The sequence below is a fragment of the Colias croceus genome, chromosome 7 (genome assembly GCF_905220415.1).
Source record: "Colias croceus chromosome 7, ilColCroc2.1".
NCBI classification, from domain to species: Eukaryota; Metazoa; Arthropoda; class Insecta; order Lepidoptera; family Pieridae; genus Colias; species Colias croceus.
Window position 1 is genome coordinate 3,087,745 of NC_059543.1, and position 17,661 is coordinate 3,105,405.

Here is a 17,661-nt window from a genome sequence, read left to right on the forward strand (position 1 = left end):
AATTTATTTTGTTTCAGTTTTAAAATGTTTACGACTCTCCTCGGATCCCGTCACTTTACGACTGAAAAAGGGTGAGTTATTCGATAATAATGTATAAATTGTATCAGCTGCTAAACTACGACAGAAACTGTACAGGCGAGCGCGGCGGCGGAATTAAACTTATGGGTGTAGGCTGGTTGAACTTTTTTAGAACTTAGAATTTATCGTGCCATTGACTGCCTTATACTCTTTTTCTATAAACTCTTATAGTAACTTTTGCGTATCGTATTTTTTTATTTAACCTTAATAAGAATGCGCTAAAAATGAATGCAATATCATTAAATTCGATAACATAACTTCCTGTCGAGTTTTCAGCCCGTATTCCCAAGTGGATCGTTGCGTTGCTACAAATAAGAGCTACGATACATAGTACTGCTTTCGGGGTTGTAGTTGATAGCAGAATAATGTAATATTCGCTGTAGCCTTTGTAGGACACTTAATTTTTATCCAGTAACAAATTGGATAATTACACTTGGTAGAGCTAAAATGTTTATAGTGCAGTTCCGATGAAGCATGAGAAAAATTCGGCATAAAAAATAGTAAAAATTATTGCAATCACATTCATACACTTAACAAATTGCCATTACTAACCAGGAAGAAGGACAATGCAATTACTCATCACCCTTGCGTTTGTTTTTCTCAAATAAACATGCATCATGCTAATAACCTCATGCATGATATTATTACTAAGTTATGTTTTCGTAAACCTACTAAAAGCGGGTAACGCATTTGCAGAGGCCCTACCAAAATCTCTGCATATGTTCAGGGTCGGTGGAGGTCGCTTACCATCAGGCGATCAACCATCTCGGTTGCCCGTTTTAACATATTAAGAATAATTGGAATAACACAATGAATGTTTCAGACCCACAGATCAAAGCGAGTGTGAGGCGGTATCTGTCGGGCGCGGCGGAACGGCGGAGCAGCGGCGTGCGACTCAAGAACGATAAGTGAGTACTCTTGTTGTTTAATGGCAGAGTAACATGCACCTACACGAGAATACAGTACTACTTACAAAGTATACGGTGAAGGTTTGCTGTGTCGAGGGCATAAGACGTAAAATCTCGGTCACAGGATGTGAAGCAGCTAGTGCCTCAAGTGCATTTGTCGATTTTATTTAATTCTACATTAATTTATAAATCTGGCTGATGAAAATAGACCAGCAAAATAAACATATTAAGCTTGATAATTCCTGTAAGCTCCAAAGCATCAACATTCGCAACTCAATTTCAAGTTGCTGTCAGGCGTTATATCTCATGCGGTCACTGCGAAATTAACATTCGTTGCAAATAACGAAAATTGGATCAAAAATTAAATTTAAACACTTGGGTTTATCATTTATGTAGACCCATGGTTTCGGCTCTAGCTGTCCCCATTCTTTCGTGGAACCGAGATCGCAATCACATTATTTCTCATGCGATGACAATGCTCATATAAAAATTATTATAATATTATTCATTCACGCCGTAATGCCATTACATAACATTCTTATTCAATAGATAGTCTACGGATACGACACTCGGAAGTGTGCGGTCGGCTGAGGCCCAATTCAATTAGTGACAGGTTTATTTTTGGCCGTCTTCCCCACGCGTTTCCCCCAAAATTATATTTAGCCGTGCCTTATTTGGGTGAAATCGTATAACCCTCGTGCAGTTTGACAGCTGATATCCGAAAACGATAAGCGATCGCCATATGGGCTGGGGGTAGGCGCTCCCCGTGCCGACGTAAGGGTTGAATGACGCGGGTTGTCTGGACACGTGAAGTTTTCAACTACTCACCGATACTTTGTTATGAGCTGTTTTCCAATACATGTGTTATTCAATGGATAAATATTAAAACTGTTTATATGAAACTAGTGCAATTCATAATTGTCTAAGTTTTTATTAAGCTTGAGTAATATGAAAAGCGAAGGATGATAGAACAACCTTTTTGTTTCATTATGCGCATCACCTTCGTGTATTTACAAACTGAACGTATTGCATTCTGTATACATATTTATATGCTACGATTTACTAAACTGCACTTTGTTCAAACTCAATTACCTGAATACACCTCATATCTGTAATCATTTCCCATATATCAGCTAATACTTTAAAAGCAAAAGTTAATAATATGACATAATTATTGTAAAAATAAAGAAACAAAAGAACTATTTTCTTACTCCACAACAATACGTTTCTGTTTTGTGAAAAAAATGTAAAGTATTTCGGTCGCAGCGAAACTAGTAATTATATCTCGAGAGTCTCATCCGTTTTGTTGAAAACTACATTAAACAGTTGAGCGTTCTTCGCTGCTTGTTTTTATTTATTCGTTCCATACCACCTTAATATTTTTTATCACTCAATTTGGATAAATTTTTTAAGTCACCGAACGTGAGAGGATCCATGCAAATTACGCTATTCTTTCATTTGCATACTCAATATTATCTTACGGACTGTTTTCTTAAGCATAATGCGCATTAAAAAATGTAAATTTGATTCTATAAATACAATCTTGTATGCTCCGATAACAATGTTGTCTCTGATAATATAGTAAAACAACAAAGTATATTCACTTGTAAATAAAGTTTTCCCGTAGCCCGTGCTTACTTCAGATGACATACGATGTCTCCAACGACCCCTAACATGTACATAAAATATTCACTGTTGTGTAGGGTAAAAATTTCGAAATTTTCAAATAATCATGTTTAGTGGCTTACTCTTTTCGATGTATTTTTTCGTATTGTATATTAGTCCTCAAACTCGATAATCTATACAAGAATACCCACCCACAGACCAGACTCGCCGCCGTCGAGCAATTCGAACAGCAACTCATCGAGCAACTCGTCGAGCAACGGCTCGGGCGTGCAGTCAGGCGAGAGCTGTGAGGCGCTGCTCACTGAGGACAGGGCGGTGCGGCGGCCGCGCGCCAACCAGCCAAAGTTCGAAGCGTACATGATGACCGGCGATCTGATACTGAACCTGTCGAGGGTGGAACATCCGCATCATAATCACCACGCACCAACACATAGGACACATTATCATAGGTGAGAATAGTTATGATCCGGGGTAACAGGTCGTCTAGTAACTTCAACAGCAACTGGTCGAGCAACTTGTTGAGCAACGGGTCGGGCGTGCAGTCGTGAAAGAATACTGAACGTACAAATTAGAACTTTCAACAATTAGAAACGAAACAACTAACTAGATACATGCTCATTTTAATGTTTTCATAAAAGCCAAAAGCACAACAGTGGGATGGCAAACTCTTTTTATTACATAGGGAAATCTTTACGATATATTATGTAAGGCACTGTTTTACATATTAGCATACTGACACTGACTAAATCGGGAAATCCCACAATGATCCAGCGTGCCGCGTGATAAGCGATAACTCGACCGTGGACATCGGTTTACAGATTCTTTCATCTTGTAAATTATATGGTAATTAATGGAAACGTTTTAGGATTATTATAGCTATGCCATCTAAACATAAAAATATATATAAAATATAAAACCGCAAACCATGCTTCATCTAATAATAATATTAAATTAATAATCTCTTTAATAATTAATAATCTCTTTTAATAACATACAATTAATATCTCTTTTTACAAAATATTAATGTGTTACAAGCATAGATAAGCAACCGTTTAAATTTGCATTTTAAGCTTTAATATTCTCATATCGCCGCTGGTGTAAAAGTTACGGGAATTAGATTATCTGTGGCATAACAGCGTGAAATTCGATTACTGTGCATCTTTTTGTTAAAAAAAAAACTGTTACTACGCCACGCTTATTAAATTATTCGTTGTACTACGGTTATTAGAACCGGTCAATATTCCTATGAACATTACATTATCCTTAGTATATTTTAAAGTTCTTTAATAAATACATCCTATTCCATTTACAAGACACAAATATGGTATTTTAATAATTACCGCGTTTATTAGGCGGAGTTTCATGAGGAATACAATAGACTTGAACGCTATTGCCTAGAAATAAGGTGTTAATTTCAATGAATATTTTATACAACACTGCTCGGACATTTTTAGGCCATCTTTTAATAGGCCATTGTTAGTCTAGTTGTTCATAATACGTCAATATTATTATTGCCGAACACAAACCTCAAGTTTAGGGCATAATCCACCACGATGTTGCATGTCATCGAACTTTTAAATTCTTGGACATACCACTTTCCTCTAGATGTTTGGAAACTTTATTTGTCAAATAACTTTATATATAACTGTATGTGTCCTAAATAAATAAAAACTTTATAATAATGCAAATTTTCAGATATAATTCGACGCCGGCGTCACCAGCAGAGAACAGAGTGCAGGCGCGCGCGGAACTTTCCCAGCGACACAACTCGTCGCCCGACACGGGGCTCACTGGGGAACATGCGAGTAAATTGTATGTGATTTTTGTAGATTTGTTTAGGATTTAGTGTAGAATATAGGAATGTAGAACATTTTTAATGGACTCGTACTGGTTCTCGTATTGATACTTGATATCTGTTCATTTTGCCTTACTAAATTGTATAAAATGAATACGGAAAGTAGTGAAAATACGTTCAATAGTTATAAAGTGTTTTGGCTAAAAATTTTGGAGTAAAGTTGGAATTTTGTAAGTAACTTTAACTCTAAATTCCTAAGCAACTTCGTCTACCCGCAAAAGGAATATTTTAGCAATACTTTTATGAATCAACAAAATATATTCGAACCATTAGTGCGACAAGCTTTCAACCCAATAAAACTTCATCTTTATCGATTTAATATATAAAAAATAAAGGTTTTATTCTTTCAGATTCAACTCGCAGCCCGCGTCGCCGGCGGGCGGCGCGAACTCCGCGGGAGAGATGTCGTCGCGAACACAGCAGCAGATTGTACGGACTTCACGATCTGAGGACCACTTGCAGGTAAATACGGCAACTTATTAATTTATTTATTGAAGTGAAACTTCTTTATCGGGGTTGGAAAAAAATTTAGTGTAACATTTTTTTCGTTACGCGTGACATTTTTCCGCTACGCGCCATCTTTTTCTTATCTCTACCACGCGTGATTTGACATATTTCTGTAAAGTTGCATATAGTAAATTATTTTTTTTAAAAATAAGGTCATAAAGAAGTTTCTCTTCTTACGTGTGTACACTAGTACACGCACATATTTTTATTTATTGCACACACAGAAGAAATAGAGACACATAAAGAACAGATAATGTGTGTGTGTGTGTGTGAACAGATAATGAGACACATAAAACAGTGGCCTTATCGCTAGGTAGTAACTAACACTTACAGGCAATATTAGGCTGGTAATGATAGAAATACATTTTTTCATGGGCAATGTAGTTGAAATTGGTGGACGAAGACAAAAAAATAGATACATAAAATTGTCATATATGGTAAAATTTTATAAATGTCTTTTTTTCGTTGAGACAGTGGAACACTTATAATTTAAGAATAGCTTAAATATAACCTGTTTCTCTATCTTACCTAATAGAGGAAACGTCTTAATCGATGTTCTCAGAAATTTTCACTTGATGACAACAAATGTAATTACAATACCGAGACATAAAATACGCCCTGGCAACGTCAAAGAAAAACAAACAAGCAAACAAACTTTTGCATTAATAATATTACTAAAAAAACTGTCATCAACCCTGTGGTTTTCTCATTACACAAAAAGCTATTCTACATAGTATACAATGTACATAATAAACAAAACACGAAAGTTCCAGAAGGAGTCGTCCCTCAGTGCGGTCGCGGTGGACATGGAGGAGGATGTGACGTCATCGCTCAATACCTTGCTAGATGCGAGACCGGATTCAGCCACGCCGGGACCGAGGTCGGAATCGGATGAGCGGGATCGGTATGAATTAATATGTATTATTGGTTAATTAAATTAATTAAATTAAGGACATCTAGAGGCTTATTTTGTGGTAAATGACTCAAAAAAATGTCTTCTTAAAATTAGACCGTATCAAAACGGGAGAGGATGCTTAAAAATTAAATATTAAATTGATCTTAAAAAGCACACTCCCTTTCTTTCTCCAAATAAATTAGGCATTTTCTTTTTTTTATATCTACGCGAAAATACTTATTATATTCAGAGTCTCTTATCTAATAAAGGCATGTTGCATTGAAATTTGATACGTTATAAGGGTTATTTTTGTTCAGAATCGTGTGGACATACAACGCGCCGGTTTCGCAGTGTAATGGGTCCGCTACTTCCAACTCCACATCGATCTCAGATGGCATGTCACAAAGGTATGTTTTACATTGGTTTTAATTATGTTTTTATTTATGTCAACATACAATATTTTTAATATTACACGAATAAAGATCTTATATTATTATGAAGTAAGTTTAAATCCTTATCAAATCTATACTAATATTATAAAGCTGAAGAGTTTGTTTGTTTGAACGCGCTAATCTCGGGAACTACTGGTCCGATTTGAAAAATTCTTTCAGTGTTAGATAGCCCATTTATCGAGGAAGGCTATAAGCTATATATTATCACGCTAAGACCAACAGGAGCTGAGCCACGCGGGTGAAACCGCGGGGCTCAGCTAGTTTTTATATAAAATCCTCGCTGCACTTAGCTAAAAAACATGATATATCTTAAATTTAACATTAAAAGTGGATCGTAGTTTCTGACAAAAGGTACCACTGTTTTAAATCTAATTTGATGGAATTTTAAGGAAAACACGCTGAATCCTAGTCGAATATATTTTTATTTGTATGTACATTAAAGAAATAATGATTTCAGGTCATCATCCCCCGCGTCGCCCACGTCGGCGTCGTGGTCGGCGGTGTCGCCGCGCGCCACGCCCCCGCACCGCCACCTCGCGCCGCACCACCACCGCACGCTCAACGGTAACACATACTATATCATCATCATCTTTATCTTTATAATATACTAGCTTCCGCCCGCGACTCCGTCCGCGCGGATGTCGGTCTTTGCGTGGATGGTTTATTTCTCCATTTTGAGTAACTCGGACAATGACATCTTCATCATCATCATCATCATCATCATCAGCCCATATACGTTCCCACTGCTGGGACACGGGCCTCCTATGAGGGTACAGGCCATAATCCACCACGCTGGCCAAGTGCGGGTTGGCGGATGACACATGTCGTCGAACTTTTTAATTCTTCGACATGTCGGTTTCCTCACGATGTTTTCCTTCACCGTTCGAGCAGTGGTGATGTTACAACATGCGCAGATAAATTGAAAAATCAATTTATTTCCTGCGCGCTCGCCTGGTCTCGAACCACGGACTTATCGATTCGAAGTCCGAGGTCTCACCACTGAGCCACCACTGCTCTTATGACATCTTATAAATATCTATTGGACCCAAATACGGCTAGGTCTATAATAATACGCAACGTGTGTTCGCGGTACCTACTACAGAACAACATCTTTGGATAAGTGAAAAATTGAGATTAATTTTTTTTCTACGTATTTTTCCAGGATAAAAAGTATCCTATTTTACGCCCAGGATAATAAGGTATAATTATACCAAGTTTCATCGAAATCGAACCGGTAGTTTTCACGTGATGTCTTCACATACAGACAGACAGACAGACAAGAATTTTTTTAATCACATATTTGGGTTTGGTATCGATCCAGTAACACCCCCTGCTAGTTATTTTTTCAATATTTTCAATGTACAGAATTGACCCTTCTACAGATTTATTATATGTATAGATATAAATCTCGTGTCACAATGTTTGTCCTCAATGGACTCCTAAACCACTTAACCGATTATAATAAAATTCGCACACCATGTGCAGTTCGATCCAACTTGAGAGATAGGATAGTTTAAACATGTAGGTACCACGGGCGAAGCCGGGGCGAACCACTAGTCAGCCTATATATTACTAGCTTTCCGCCGGCGGCTCCGCCCGCGGTTTCAAAGAAAAACTCGTGTAGTTCCCGTTCCCGTGGAATTTCCGGGATAAAACCTATCCTAAATTACTCGTGGATTGTGTAGCTTTCGAATGGTGAAAGGATTTTTAAAATCGGTCCAGTAGTTTATGAGCCTACTAGCTTTCCGCCCGCGGCTTCGCCCGCGTTTTCAAAGAAAAACCCGTTCCCGTAGGATTTCCGGGATAAAACCTATCCTATGTCCTTTCTCGGGTATCAAAATATCTCTATACCAAATTTCATGCAAATTGGTTCAGTAGTTAAGGCGTGATTGAGTAACAGACAGAAAGAAGAGTTACTTTCGCATTTATAATATTAGTATGGATTCATTACAATCAAACAAACAAACAAAGTTTTCCTCTTTATAATATTAGTGTAGATTATGTTCCCACTGCTGGAACACGTCCCATAAGGGATTAGGCCATAACCCACCACCGCACGCTCTACGTTAATATACACTACGTAGTAGGTATGCACTACGCATAGATTATACGTGTCGTTGCTATGGTTACTGCTGAGATTTAATAGATTTGATGCATACTATATAATGCATCACATCACATCTTATTGCATTGACACACTTAAAAACTGTGGATAATTATTATTTCGACACATATTATTTTATTTATTCTCATAACACAATAATTTGACTTTTATTTTTCCAGGTGATATGAGCCTATCAGAAGCCGTGTCAAATATATCTAGTCCAGACTTCCAAGACCAGGACGACATGTTTGAAACCGGTCGGGAATGTCCCCGGATGGAACTGTCCGATCCGTCCGATTCCGATTCGACGATATTGGTGTCGGAGCCGTGCCATAAACGGGCCAAGTCCAATTCGACATTTTCGGACCACAGCAGTGACGTCACGCTCAACGGGGGAGAACAGAAGGACTATAGGATAGTGATACAAGTGAAGGGACCAGATAAGGGTGGAAATAATAACGATAACTTGAACAATAATAACAATATGAATTATGCGCAAAATGGTAAAGAGAACGGGTGCACGTCGCCGGAGAATCAGGGTTATCAGGTAGGATATACAATTCATCTATTATTGTGAAACTCCTGTTTTAGAGCAAATGGTGTTTTCTCCTATATTTTCTTGGACCAATGTAAAAATAAACAAAAGTTTTTAATCATCATGCTATATTATACTCTATATATTATAACTGAAAAATTAATAATAATAGAGAATATTATTATTTTGCAGGAGTTAGGTTCAGACGCAGGGTCAGACGAAGGTTCGGACGGGGACTCGCTACACTCGTTCCACTACAGCCCCAAAGCGGTCGACATTCCTTCAGCAGAGAGACTGGCAAAACGCCTCTACCATTTGGATGGCTTTAAGAAATCCGATGTGTCGAGGCATCTTAGTAAAAAGTATGTTTAACGCGTAATTTTTTTTGCATTTTTGACTAGATTTCAATTTTAAGTATTTTTCTTTGGATTTATCTGTAATGGTGTACAAAGTTTTTTTTTAAGCTATTGCATAGCTTCTATAGCGGGCCTTGAGCGCGGGGACCGAATCCAGAAATTCCGTAACAAAAAAACCTCACGGTCCCCACTCCGACGGGCGGAGGTGTGGCTTGAAGGCATAGCATGCAATAGCTTTACCGCGGCAGTCCCCGAGTGCCACACGTCTTTTTTTTTCTGGGGTCGACACGTGTGAAGCCTTACAACTGGTGCCGTATACGCACAAATACTTAGTTTCTTACTGTCCACAGCAACGAGTTCTCGCGCGCGGTGGCCGAGGAGTACGTGAAGCACTTCGAGTTCGCGGGCGCGACGCTGGACTGTGCGCTGCGCACGTTCCTGTCGCGGTTCGCGCTCAGCGGCGAGACGCAGGAGCGCGAGCGCGTGCTCGTGCACTTCTCGCGGCGCTACCTCGAGTGCAACCCGGGCTCGTTCAACTCGCAAGGTGTGTGTGTGCGTGTGCGTGTGTGTGTGTGTGTGTGTGATATCAGTGAAACTTTGTTTTATATCGACTATATTTCCGGAACAAATGCGTGTGCGCACTTAACGACTTTATTCTGTTTATTTTTTAATTAAAAGGTTGTAGATTATCCACAGTCGCTCCTAATATAATTTTGGATAGTAGGAAACTTTCAAAAAAATTTTCAATTTTTAACCGACTTCAAAAAAAGGAGGTTATCAATTCGGCCGGTTTGTTTTTTTTTTATGTATGTACACCGATTACTCCGAGGTTTCTGAACCTTTACGTGATTCTTTTTTTGTTCGACGCGGGATAGTGTCGAATTGGTCCCATAAAAATGTTATTCGGATAGGTCCAGTAGTTTTTATTTTATGAGCATTTTTGTCTTTATTTGTGAATGTTGCAAGTGCAAGTTTGAAGTCGGTTGTTTTTAACGCAGTTATCACTTGTATGTTTTTTTTTTGTGTACTCACAACTAATACGCATGTACACGCAGACGCAGTACACACGCTGACGTGCGCGATAATGCTGCTGAACACGGACCTGCACGGGTGCGGCGGCGGCTCGTTCCGGCGCATGTCGTGCGCGGAGTTCATCGACAACCTCGCGGAGCTCAACGACGGCGACAACTTCCCGCGCGACACGCTCAAGCAGCTCTACCACGCGATACGCACGCAGCCGCTGCAGTGGGCTCTGTGAGTTAGTGCTCTGTGCACGCTGATTATTGTCTATGGTTTATCTATAATCAATGCTATTTCAGTTATAAATGTGACGTGTACCTCGGTATTTTGTCTGACTAATCGTTTGAAACAAAAAATTTAGCCTACTAAATAACTGTTTGTTTCACATCAATCCAATGTTATAATGGTTTATATATAATCAATGCTATTTCAGTTATAAATGTGACGTGTACGTCGGTATTTTGTCTGACTAATCGTTTTAAACAAAAAAATTTGGCCCACTAAATAACTGTTTGTTTCACATCAAACCAATGTTATAATGGTTTATATATAATCAATGCTATTTCAGTTATAAATGTGATGTGTACCTCGGTATTTTGTCTGACTAATCGTTTGAAACAAAAAATTTTGGCTCACTAAATAACTGTTTGTTTCACATCAAACCAATGTTATAATGGTTTATATATAATAAATGCTATTATAGTTGTAAATGCGACGTGTACCTCGGTATTTTGTCTGACTAATCGTTTGAAACAAAAAAATTTGGCCCACTAAATAACTGTTTGTTTCACATCAAACTAATGTTATACATTTAAAAATCAATTGAAATTTTACAGATTCAAGATATTATGTTTTCTTCTTTGGTAAAAGAATTTTCTTGAACCACATAAATTTCTTCCCACAATAAATTTCATTTGCATTATTATTTTCATAATTTTCCTACCAAATGACTGTAAAGTATTCTCTATACAATATTAATTATAATTTAAAACTATTATCTACCCCATAGCGACGCCGAAACGCCAGCGGCGACGGGCGGCGAAAACCGCAATAACGGCGGCACTAACCCGTTCTTACACGTGCCCGACCAGAGTCGAGCGGTCGAGTACAAAAAGGGATACGTCATGCGCAAGTGCTGTGTCGAACCGAATGGCAAGAAAAGTGAGTAGAGATCATCACTACATAGTATAAAAAAGTCGCTTTTTCTGTCCCTATGTATGCTTAATTTTTTATAACTACACAACGGATTTTGATGTGGTTTTTTTAATAGATAGAGAAATCCAAGAGGAAGGTTTAGTATGTAATTTATTAGGTTTTAGACAAAGCGGGTGAAGCCGCGGGCGGAAAGCTAGTCATAATAACAAAAAAAGGCTTCATATTGGACTCGAAGGACCAAAACATGTTTTGTATATTTGTGTTAAATTTAGACCAATATCCAATCTACATGAGTTTTGAGTATTTCTTGTGTTTCAAATTAAAAGTAATTAGTATATTATTTTGATGGATTAAATAGAAGAACACGGCAATGATATATATGTCTGCTAAATTAACCATAAAATATTTTTTTTATAGTTTAGCAAGTCAATAATATACGATGTTTTAATTTTCAGCTCCGTTCGGTAGAAGAGGTTGGAAGATGTTCTATTGTACACTACGGGATTTAGTATTATATTTACACAAAGATGAACACGGCTTTAGACGGAGTCAAATGTCGGATAATCTACATAATGCTATTAGGTAAGTTATTTTACATTAATTTTATTTACTATTTTAAAATTATTTTTCAGACATAAAAGTACCATTGATGTTCATTTTATATATTTTGATGGTTTCATATTTTGCATTTCCAGGATACATCACGCGTTAGCAACGAAAGCGACTGATTACACGAAAAAGCAACACGTCTTCAGATTACAAACTGCAGACCAAGCGGAGTATTTATTTCAAACTAGGTTAGTTTACATAAAGATATTTCTACACATAAACTGCACACTAACATTTATATTTTTTGGTTTTTATGGCATTCAAATGCTTTATAAATATAAATTTATAAAGAATAGAAAAAATTCGATCACGAGGCGGGACTTGAACCCGAATCCTTCGCGCCATTCCGGGGCGGATGCCTAACCAACTCAGCCACTCAAGAAAAGGTCGTGTTCCATCGTTACAATATTGTATTCACTGAAAAGTGCTTCATATTGGTTGAAATGGTTGTTAAATCATCTCAATAGATGGCGCGCGGTGTGTCCCTTAAGACACATAAAACTGAAGGGATAGAATAAATTCGATTGCTCAGGCGGGTCACGAGTGGCTGAGTTGGTTAGGCATCCGCCCCGGAATGGCGCGAAGGATGCGGGTTCAAGTCCCGCCTCGTGATCGAATTTTTTCTATTCTTTATAAATTTATATTTATAAAGCATTTGAATGCCATAAAAACCAAAAAATATAAATTCAAGAAAAGGTCGTGTTCCATCGTTACAATATTGTATTCACTGAAAAGTGCTTCATATTGGTTGAAATGGTTGTTAAATCATCTCAATAGATGGCGCGCGGTGTGTCCCTTAAGACACATAAAACTGAAGGGATAGAATAAATTCGATTGCTCAGGCGGGTCACGAGTGGCTGAGTTGGTTAGGCATCCGCCCCGGAATGGCGCGAAGGATGCGGGTTCAAGTCCCGCCTCGTGATCGAATTTTTTCTATTCTTTATAAATTTATATGCACACTAACATGTTTAACTGATAAGGCCGTCAAATACACGATACTGTTTTTTGCTTTTATTTTTTTAATTTTTAAAAGTAAATAAATAAATAATTATCCCTTCCTCGTAACAATAATTAAATCTCATATTTTACATTATAATGCTAAAGGCATTCTTACAGCGGGAATGGTTAAGTCTGATGACTGATTGGAGATTATTCCTAAATATATGTACTTATATATATTTACTTTTTTTTTTGCATCAATTTATCTACAACTAGGTTTCCGCCCGCGGCTTCGCCCGCGCAGTCAAAGAAAAACCCGCATAGTTCCCGTTCCCGTAGGATTTCCGGGATAAAACCTATCCTATGTCCCGGGGTAAAAAGTAGCCTATGTCCTTTCTCGGGTATCAAAATATCTCTATACCAAATTTCATGCAAATTGGTTCAGTAGTTAAGGCGTGATTGAGTAACAGGCAGACAGACAGAGTTACTTTCGCATTTATAATATTATAGTATGGATTTTTTGTGCAAATCCGTAGCGATTCAAAAGAACTGCACTCGTGGGTGGAGACGATAAACTTCGTGTGCGCGGCGTACTCAGCGCCGCCGCTTGCGGGCGCGGTCGGCTCGCAGCGCAAGTTCCAGCGACCGCTGCTGCCCTGCTCGCACACTAAACTGTCCATGGTAAATAAATAAATAAAAATACTTTATTGTACACACAGATGAAGTTGACAGAAAGATAATAACAATAAGAGGTTAAGGTACAATAGATGGTCATGAGCAATTATGGTATGTTTTATATTAAATAAAAAAACGACGTGTGGCACTCGGGGACTGCCGCGGTAAAGCTATTGCATGCTATGCCTTCAAGCCACACCTCCGCCCGTCGGAGTGGGGAGCGTGAGGTTTTTTCGTTACGGAATTTCTCGATTCAGTCCCCGCGCTCAAGGCCCGCGATAGAAGCTATGCAATAGCTTAAAAATATTTTATCCCGTAAAAATAAGTACGTCGTGCTAGACTCTGAATAGTTGTAGCATGCAGTGTGTATGTGGTTTCGGGTTTTTTTCTGTATATTTGTGGTGATGTAAATAACTGTGGGCGGACTTTAAATAAAATAACAATATATGTTGTAATTATTATTATTGTAAGATATTGGGAGGCTTTAAATTTGCTGAATACCAGTTTGATAAGGCGCAGTAGTCGATTAGGCGCTTCAAATACTTTATAAATATGTGTCACATGGCTAGCATGTAAATTTCATTATTTTATCTCCATCGTTTGTAGCGACACCTCGCTCTGAATCGCGCAAGCGAAATGTTTCGCTACAGAGCTATATATACAACTTTCCGACATCATCCATTGGGGCCTTCACGGCCGGCCAGTCGAGTAGACTGGTCGAGGATCCTCCCTTTTTCGATGGAGGAATTCCACCTTCCTTCCTCCACATCGTTGCTATTACAGAATTAAAAGACTTTTCAATAGCTACAAATTCGTACAAAATAATAATTTGTTTGTATGTGCGACTAGCGCGAGCAGCTGGCCGAGCACGAGGAGCGCGTGTCGCGGCTGGAGGAGGAGCTGGCGGCGCTGCGCCACGCGCGCGACCACTCGCGCGACCAGCCGCACTGCAGGGATAAGGACCACTATCTCGTCTATGAGGTATGTGTAGTACTAGTCGTAGATACAAGCTTATGTCGCTCAGTTCTTCATATAAGTTAATGTGACGTGACATAATTGTAATAATAGTGGTATGTCTAAATTCGAAAAAATAATGTACCGTATTCAGTATACTATTTAATAATTTGAATTTAAGAAATGTAAAACAAATTTTTGTAAAACTTACCTACGAGCGAGGTGATATATTATAAAAATTAAAAAAAAATAAAAGAAGCATCCCTAAATTCGTCAAAATTGATTTTCACAGTATTTTCAATTCACTACGTATTTATGAAATTAGAGCAGTGACACTTATTTTTATAACAAGACATATTATATAAAACTAAATTCATTCACTTCCTACTCTTTCCATCTTGTACAGTGTCACTTGCTATTTCTCTTTCATTTTCTTATAACGGTTCCTCTGTATTGCAGATAAAACGTTACCGCACGTACGCGTACGTGATGCGCACGCGCGGCGGCGGCGCGAACGCGGAGGAGGTCGCGCCCGCGGTGCCGGAGCGGGACCGGGCCGCGCCCGCACCGGGCCCGCCCCCCCCCGCGCCCGGCCCGCACCCCCCCGCGCCCGGCCCGCTCAACCCCGCACACGCCGCGCCGCCGCATTGACGCGCCATGGCGGTGTTCGCCGCCTGCGTGCTCTGACTGTGCGCCCCCCGCACCGTGCCCGCCCACACACACAGTGAAGATACGCCCACACACACACATATACATAGCGACAGTGAATGTTATATGAATACAGAGCCATGAAGTGTAATGCTATGTGTAGAAACCCATCGATCGGTGACAAAACACATGTAATGTATGGGAGGCGCGCCCCCCGCACCGTGCCCGCCCACACACACAGTGAAGATACGCCCACACACACACATATACATAGCGACAGTGAATGTTATATGAATACAGAGCCATGAAGTGTAATGCTATGTGTAGAAACCCATCGATCGGTGACAAAACACATGTAATGTATGGGAGGCGCGCCCCCCGCACCGTGCCCGCCCACACACACAGTGAAGATACGCCCACACACACACATATACATAGCGACAGTGAATGTACAGAGCCATGAAGTGTAATGCTATGTATAGAAACAAATCGTAAGGCAACACACACATGTAATATATGGGCGCGGGCGTCTCCGTAACACATACGCCCACATACACATATACGTACAAGGATAATGAATATACGGAGCGATGAACTGCAATGCTCTGTATAACAAAAAACTCGCCGCGCATACGTTCACAGGGCCACGTGCTCTTCCGCTACGCCCACACATATGGAAGGATAAATTTTAACTCGGAATATAAAAACGTCGCATGCGGCTCCACCAGATGCAAAGTACAATATACACACAAAAATAACAACAAATACAATATGGAAAGATAAAATTTAACTAGAAATACGCCAAATGATGGATTCCCCGCGTGCCTCCGGCCACCTACACCGATATAAAAAGAATAATAAATATATGAAACAACAGAAATACTCAAGTATCCGAAAACAGAAGAATTTTTAAAATCATAAACTAGCAATAATTTGAACATTGATATAAAATCCTAGCTAATTGATGTTTCATTTACTTTTACCCGATTAACATTTTATATCTATGTTTAAAAATTGCTATGCGTGTTGGTTATTACTTCATGTGTATATTAGGACATAAAAATATATAACAGTGGGGGGTGTTAAATAACTTAAAAGTGAGGGGTGAGGTGCAGGACTGTAAACTAACTTATTCTGATGTATATTTAATTAGAAATTCGTAAATGTATCTCTTAACCAATCTTGAAATAAGGTGAAAATTATTATCTATATTATGTCTCTTATATTGACTATAGTAACTGTGAAACATAAAATAAAAACAATCTTCTTAACTTAGGATTGAGACATAAGTTACTATAAAATAAAAGAGTGTGTGAATTGATTTAATAACTCAGCCCCCGGAATCACAGACACAATAGAAAATCTATTGTGTCGTGGTCGGATCGGGCCGCTCGGGGCTCAATAGGTTAAATCTAAAATCGGCCAAAATAAAATTCAGAATGTTCTGGAACAAGTTCGCTCAAGCTATCCGTATTTTTACCGTAAGTGTGCGCCCCAACGTGTTTTGGCCTAAACCGATATGAGTGTGCGGTGTTCTTAGTGCCTCCTTCGAATTACAAATATACTTCAACATTTAAATAACAAATTTTTGAATTATTAAAGTACACGAAAACGAAATAAAATCAATAGTAGCTATACTGGTTCTATTACTATACTATGAATTCGAAAATCGATTAGCAAACGCGTATTATTCAATGATCAATGAAATTAATGTTAGAAATACAAATATTTATAATTAAATATGACAACTGTGATGTGCGATTGTATTGAATGAATTGGATATATTGTTCTAAATTAACAAGTAAACTAGATAAATTAGTAAGAAATATGTAAGTATTATCGTTTGTACGTAACATATCCCACAATGGACACTATACCAAAAAATCAGGATTATCATGGACCTAAGCTTACTTAGTGAAGTATTTTTAAATTACTTGTAAACGGACATAATATGCAATACTAACATTTGAATTTATTCACAATATTTAAGAAAAATACAATTCAATAACTCGTTTGAGGCCTTCAGAACACGAACATGACAGTTTCTTATTTAAAATATATAAAAAATGCTTTAGTGTTGCATTTTACGTTCATGATTTGGTACTAAGTCCAATATAAAGTTCGGTTATTACGTTAAACTTCACATTAAGTAAGTATACTTATTCATGGAGTTTTTCATTATTATAAAAGAACAATTCTGAATTGATGATATAAATATAAATTATTCGTCTTTACTATCCAGACTCTATGAAATAAGTATACAGAGAGCGGATGTAAGGTCGTAAAAATAGAATAATGACAACTTCGTGTATAACTCCGCTCGATTTGGGTAAATTTACTAATGT

The 17,661-nt window shown here is 38.3% G+C and overlaps 1 protein-coding gene across 8 annotated transcripts in view; it reads left to right on the plus strand.

The window, feature by feature from the left end:
• Positions 1 to 16,636, plus strand: part of LOC123693477 (PH and SEC7 domain-containing protein) — a 36,547-nt gene extending 19,911 nt beyond the window's left edge. For 2 of the 8 annotated variants that reach the window (XM_045638618.1, XM_045638625.1), the window contains exons 3-20: positions 18 to 71; positions 902 to 986; positions 2,810 to 3,061; positions 4,308 to 4,424; positions 4,803 to 4,929; positions 5,742 to 5,878; positions 6,187 to 6,276; positions 6,779 to 6,885; positions 8,605 to 8,972; positions 9,153 to 9,322; positions 9,667 to 9,860; positions 10,372 to 10,570; positions 11,346 to 11,497; positions 11,947 to 12,073; positions 12,187 to 12,288; positions 13,576 to 13,720; positions 14,564 to 14,695; positions 15,128 to 16,636. In XM_045638618.1, coding sequence (XP_045494574.1) covers positions 18 to 71; positions 902 to 986; positions 2,810 to 3,061; positions 4,308 to 4,424; positions 4,803 to 4,929; positions 5,742 to 5,878; positions 6,187 to 6,276; positions 6,779 to 6,885; positions 8,605 to 8,972; positions 9,153 to 9,322; positions 9,667 to 9,860; positions 10,372 to 10,570; positions 11,346 to 11,497; positions 11,947 to 12,073; positions 12,187 to 12,288; positions 13,576 to 13,720; positions 14,564 to 14,695; positions 15,128 to 15,319 — 2,750 coding nt within the window. In that variant the 3' untranslated portion in view covers positions 15,320 to 16,636. The remainder of the gene's footprint in view (positions 1 to 17; positions 72 to 901; positions 987 to 2,809; positions 3,062 to 4,307; positions 4,425 to 4,802; positions 4,930 to 5,741; positions 5,879 to 6,186; positions 6,277 to 6,778; positions 6,886 to 8,604; positions 8,973 to 9,152; positions 9,323 to 9,666; positions 9,861 to 10,371; positions 10,571 to 11,345; positions 11,498 to 11,946; positions 12,074 to 12,186; positions 12,289 to 13,575; positions 13,721 to 14,563; positions 14,696 to 15,127) is intronic. The other 6 variants (XM_045638624.1, XM_045638626.1, XM_045638619.1 and 3 more) reach the window with 5 other exon arrangements.
• Positions 16,637 to 17,661: the final 1,025 nt, after the last annotated feature.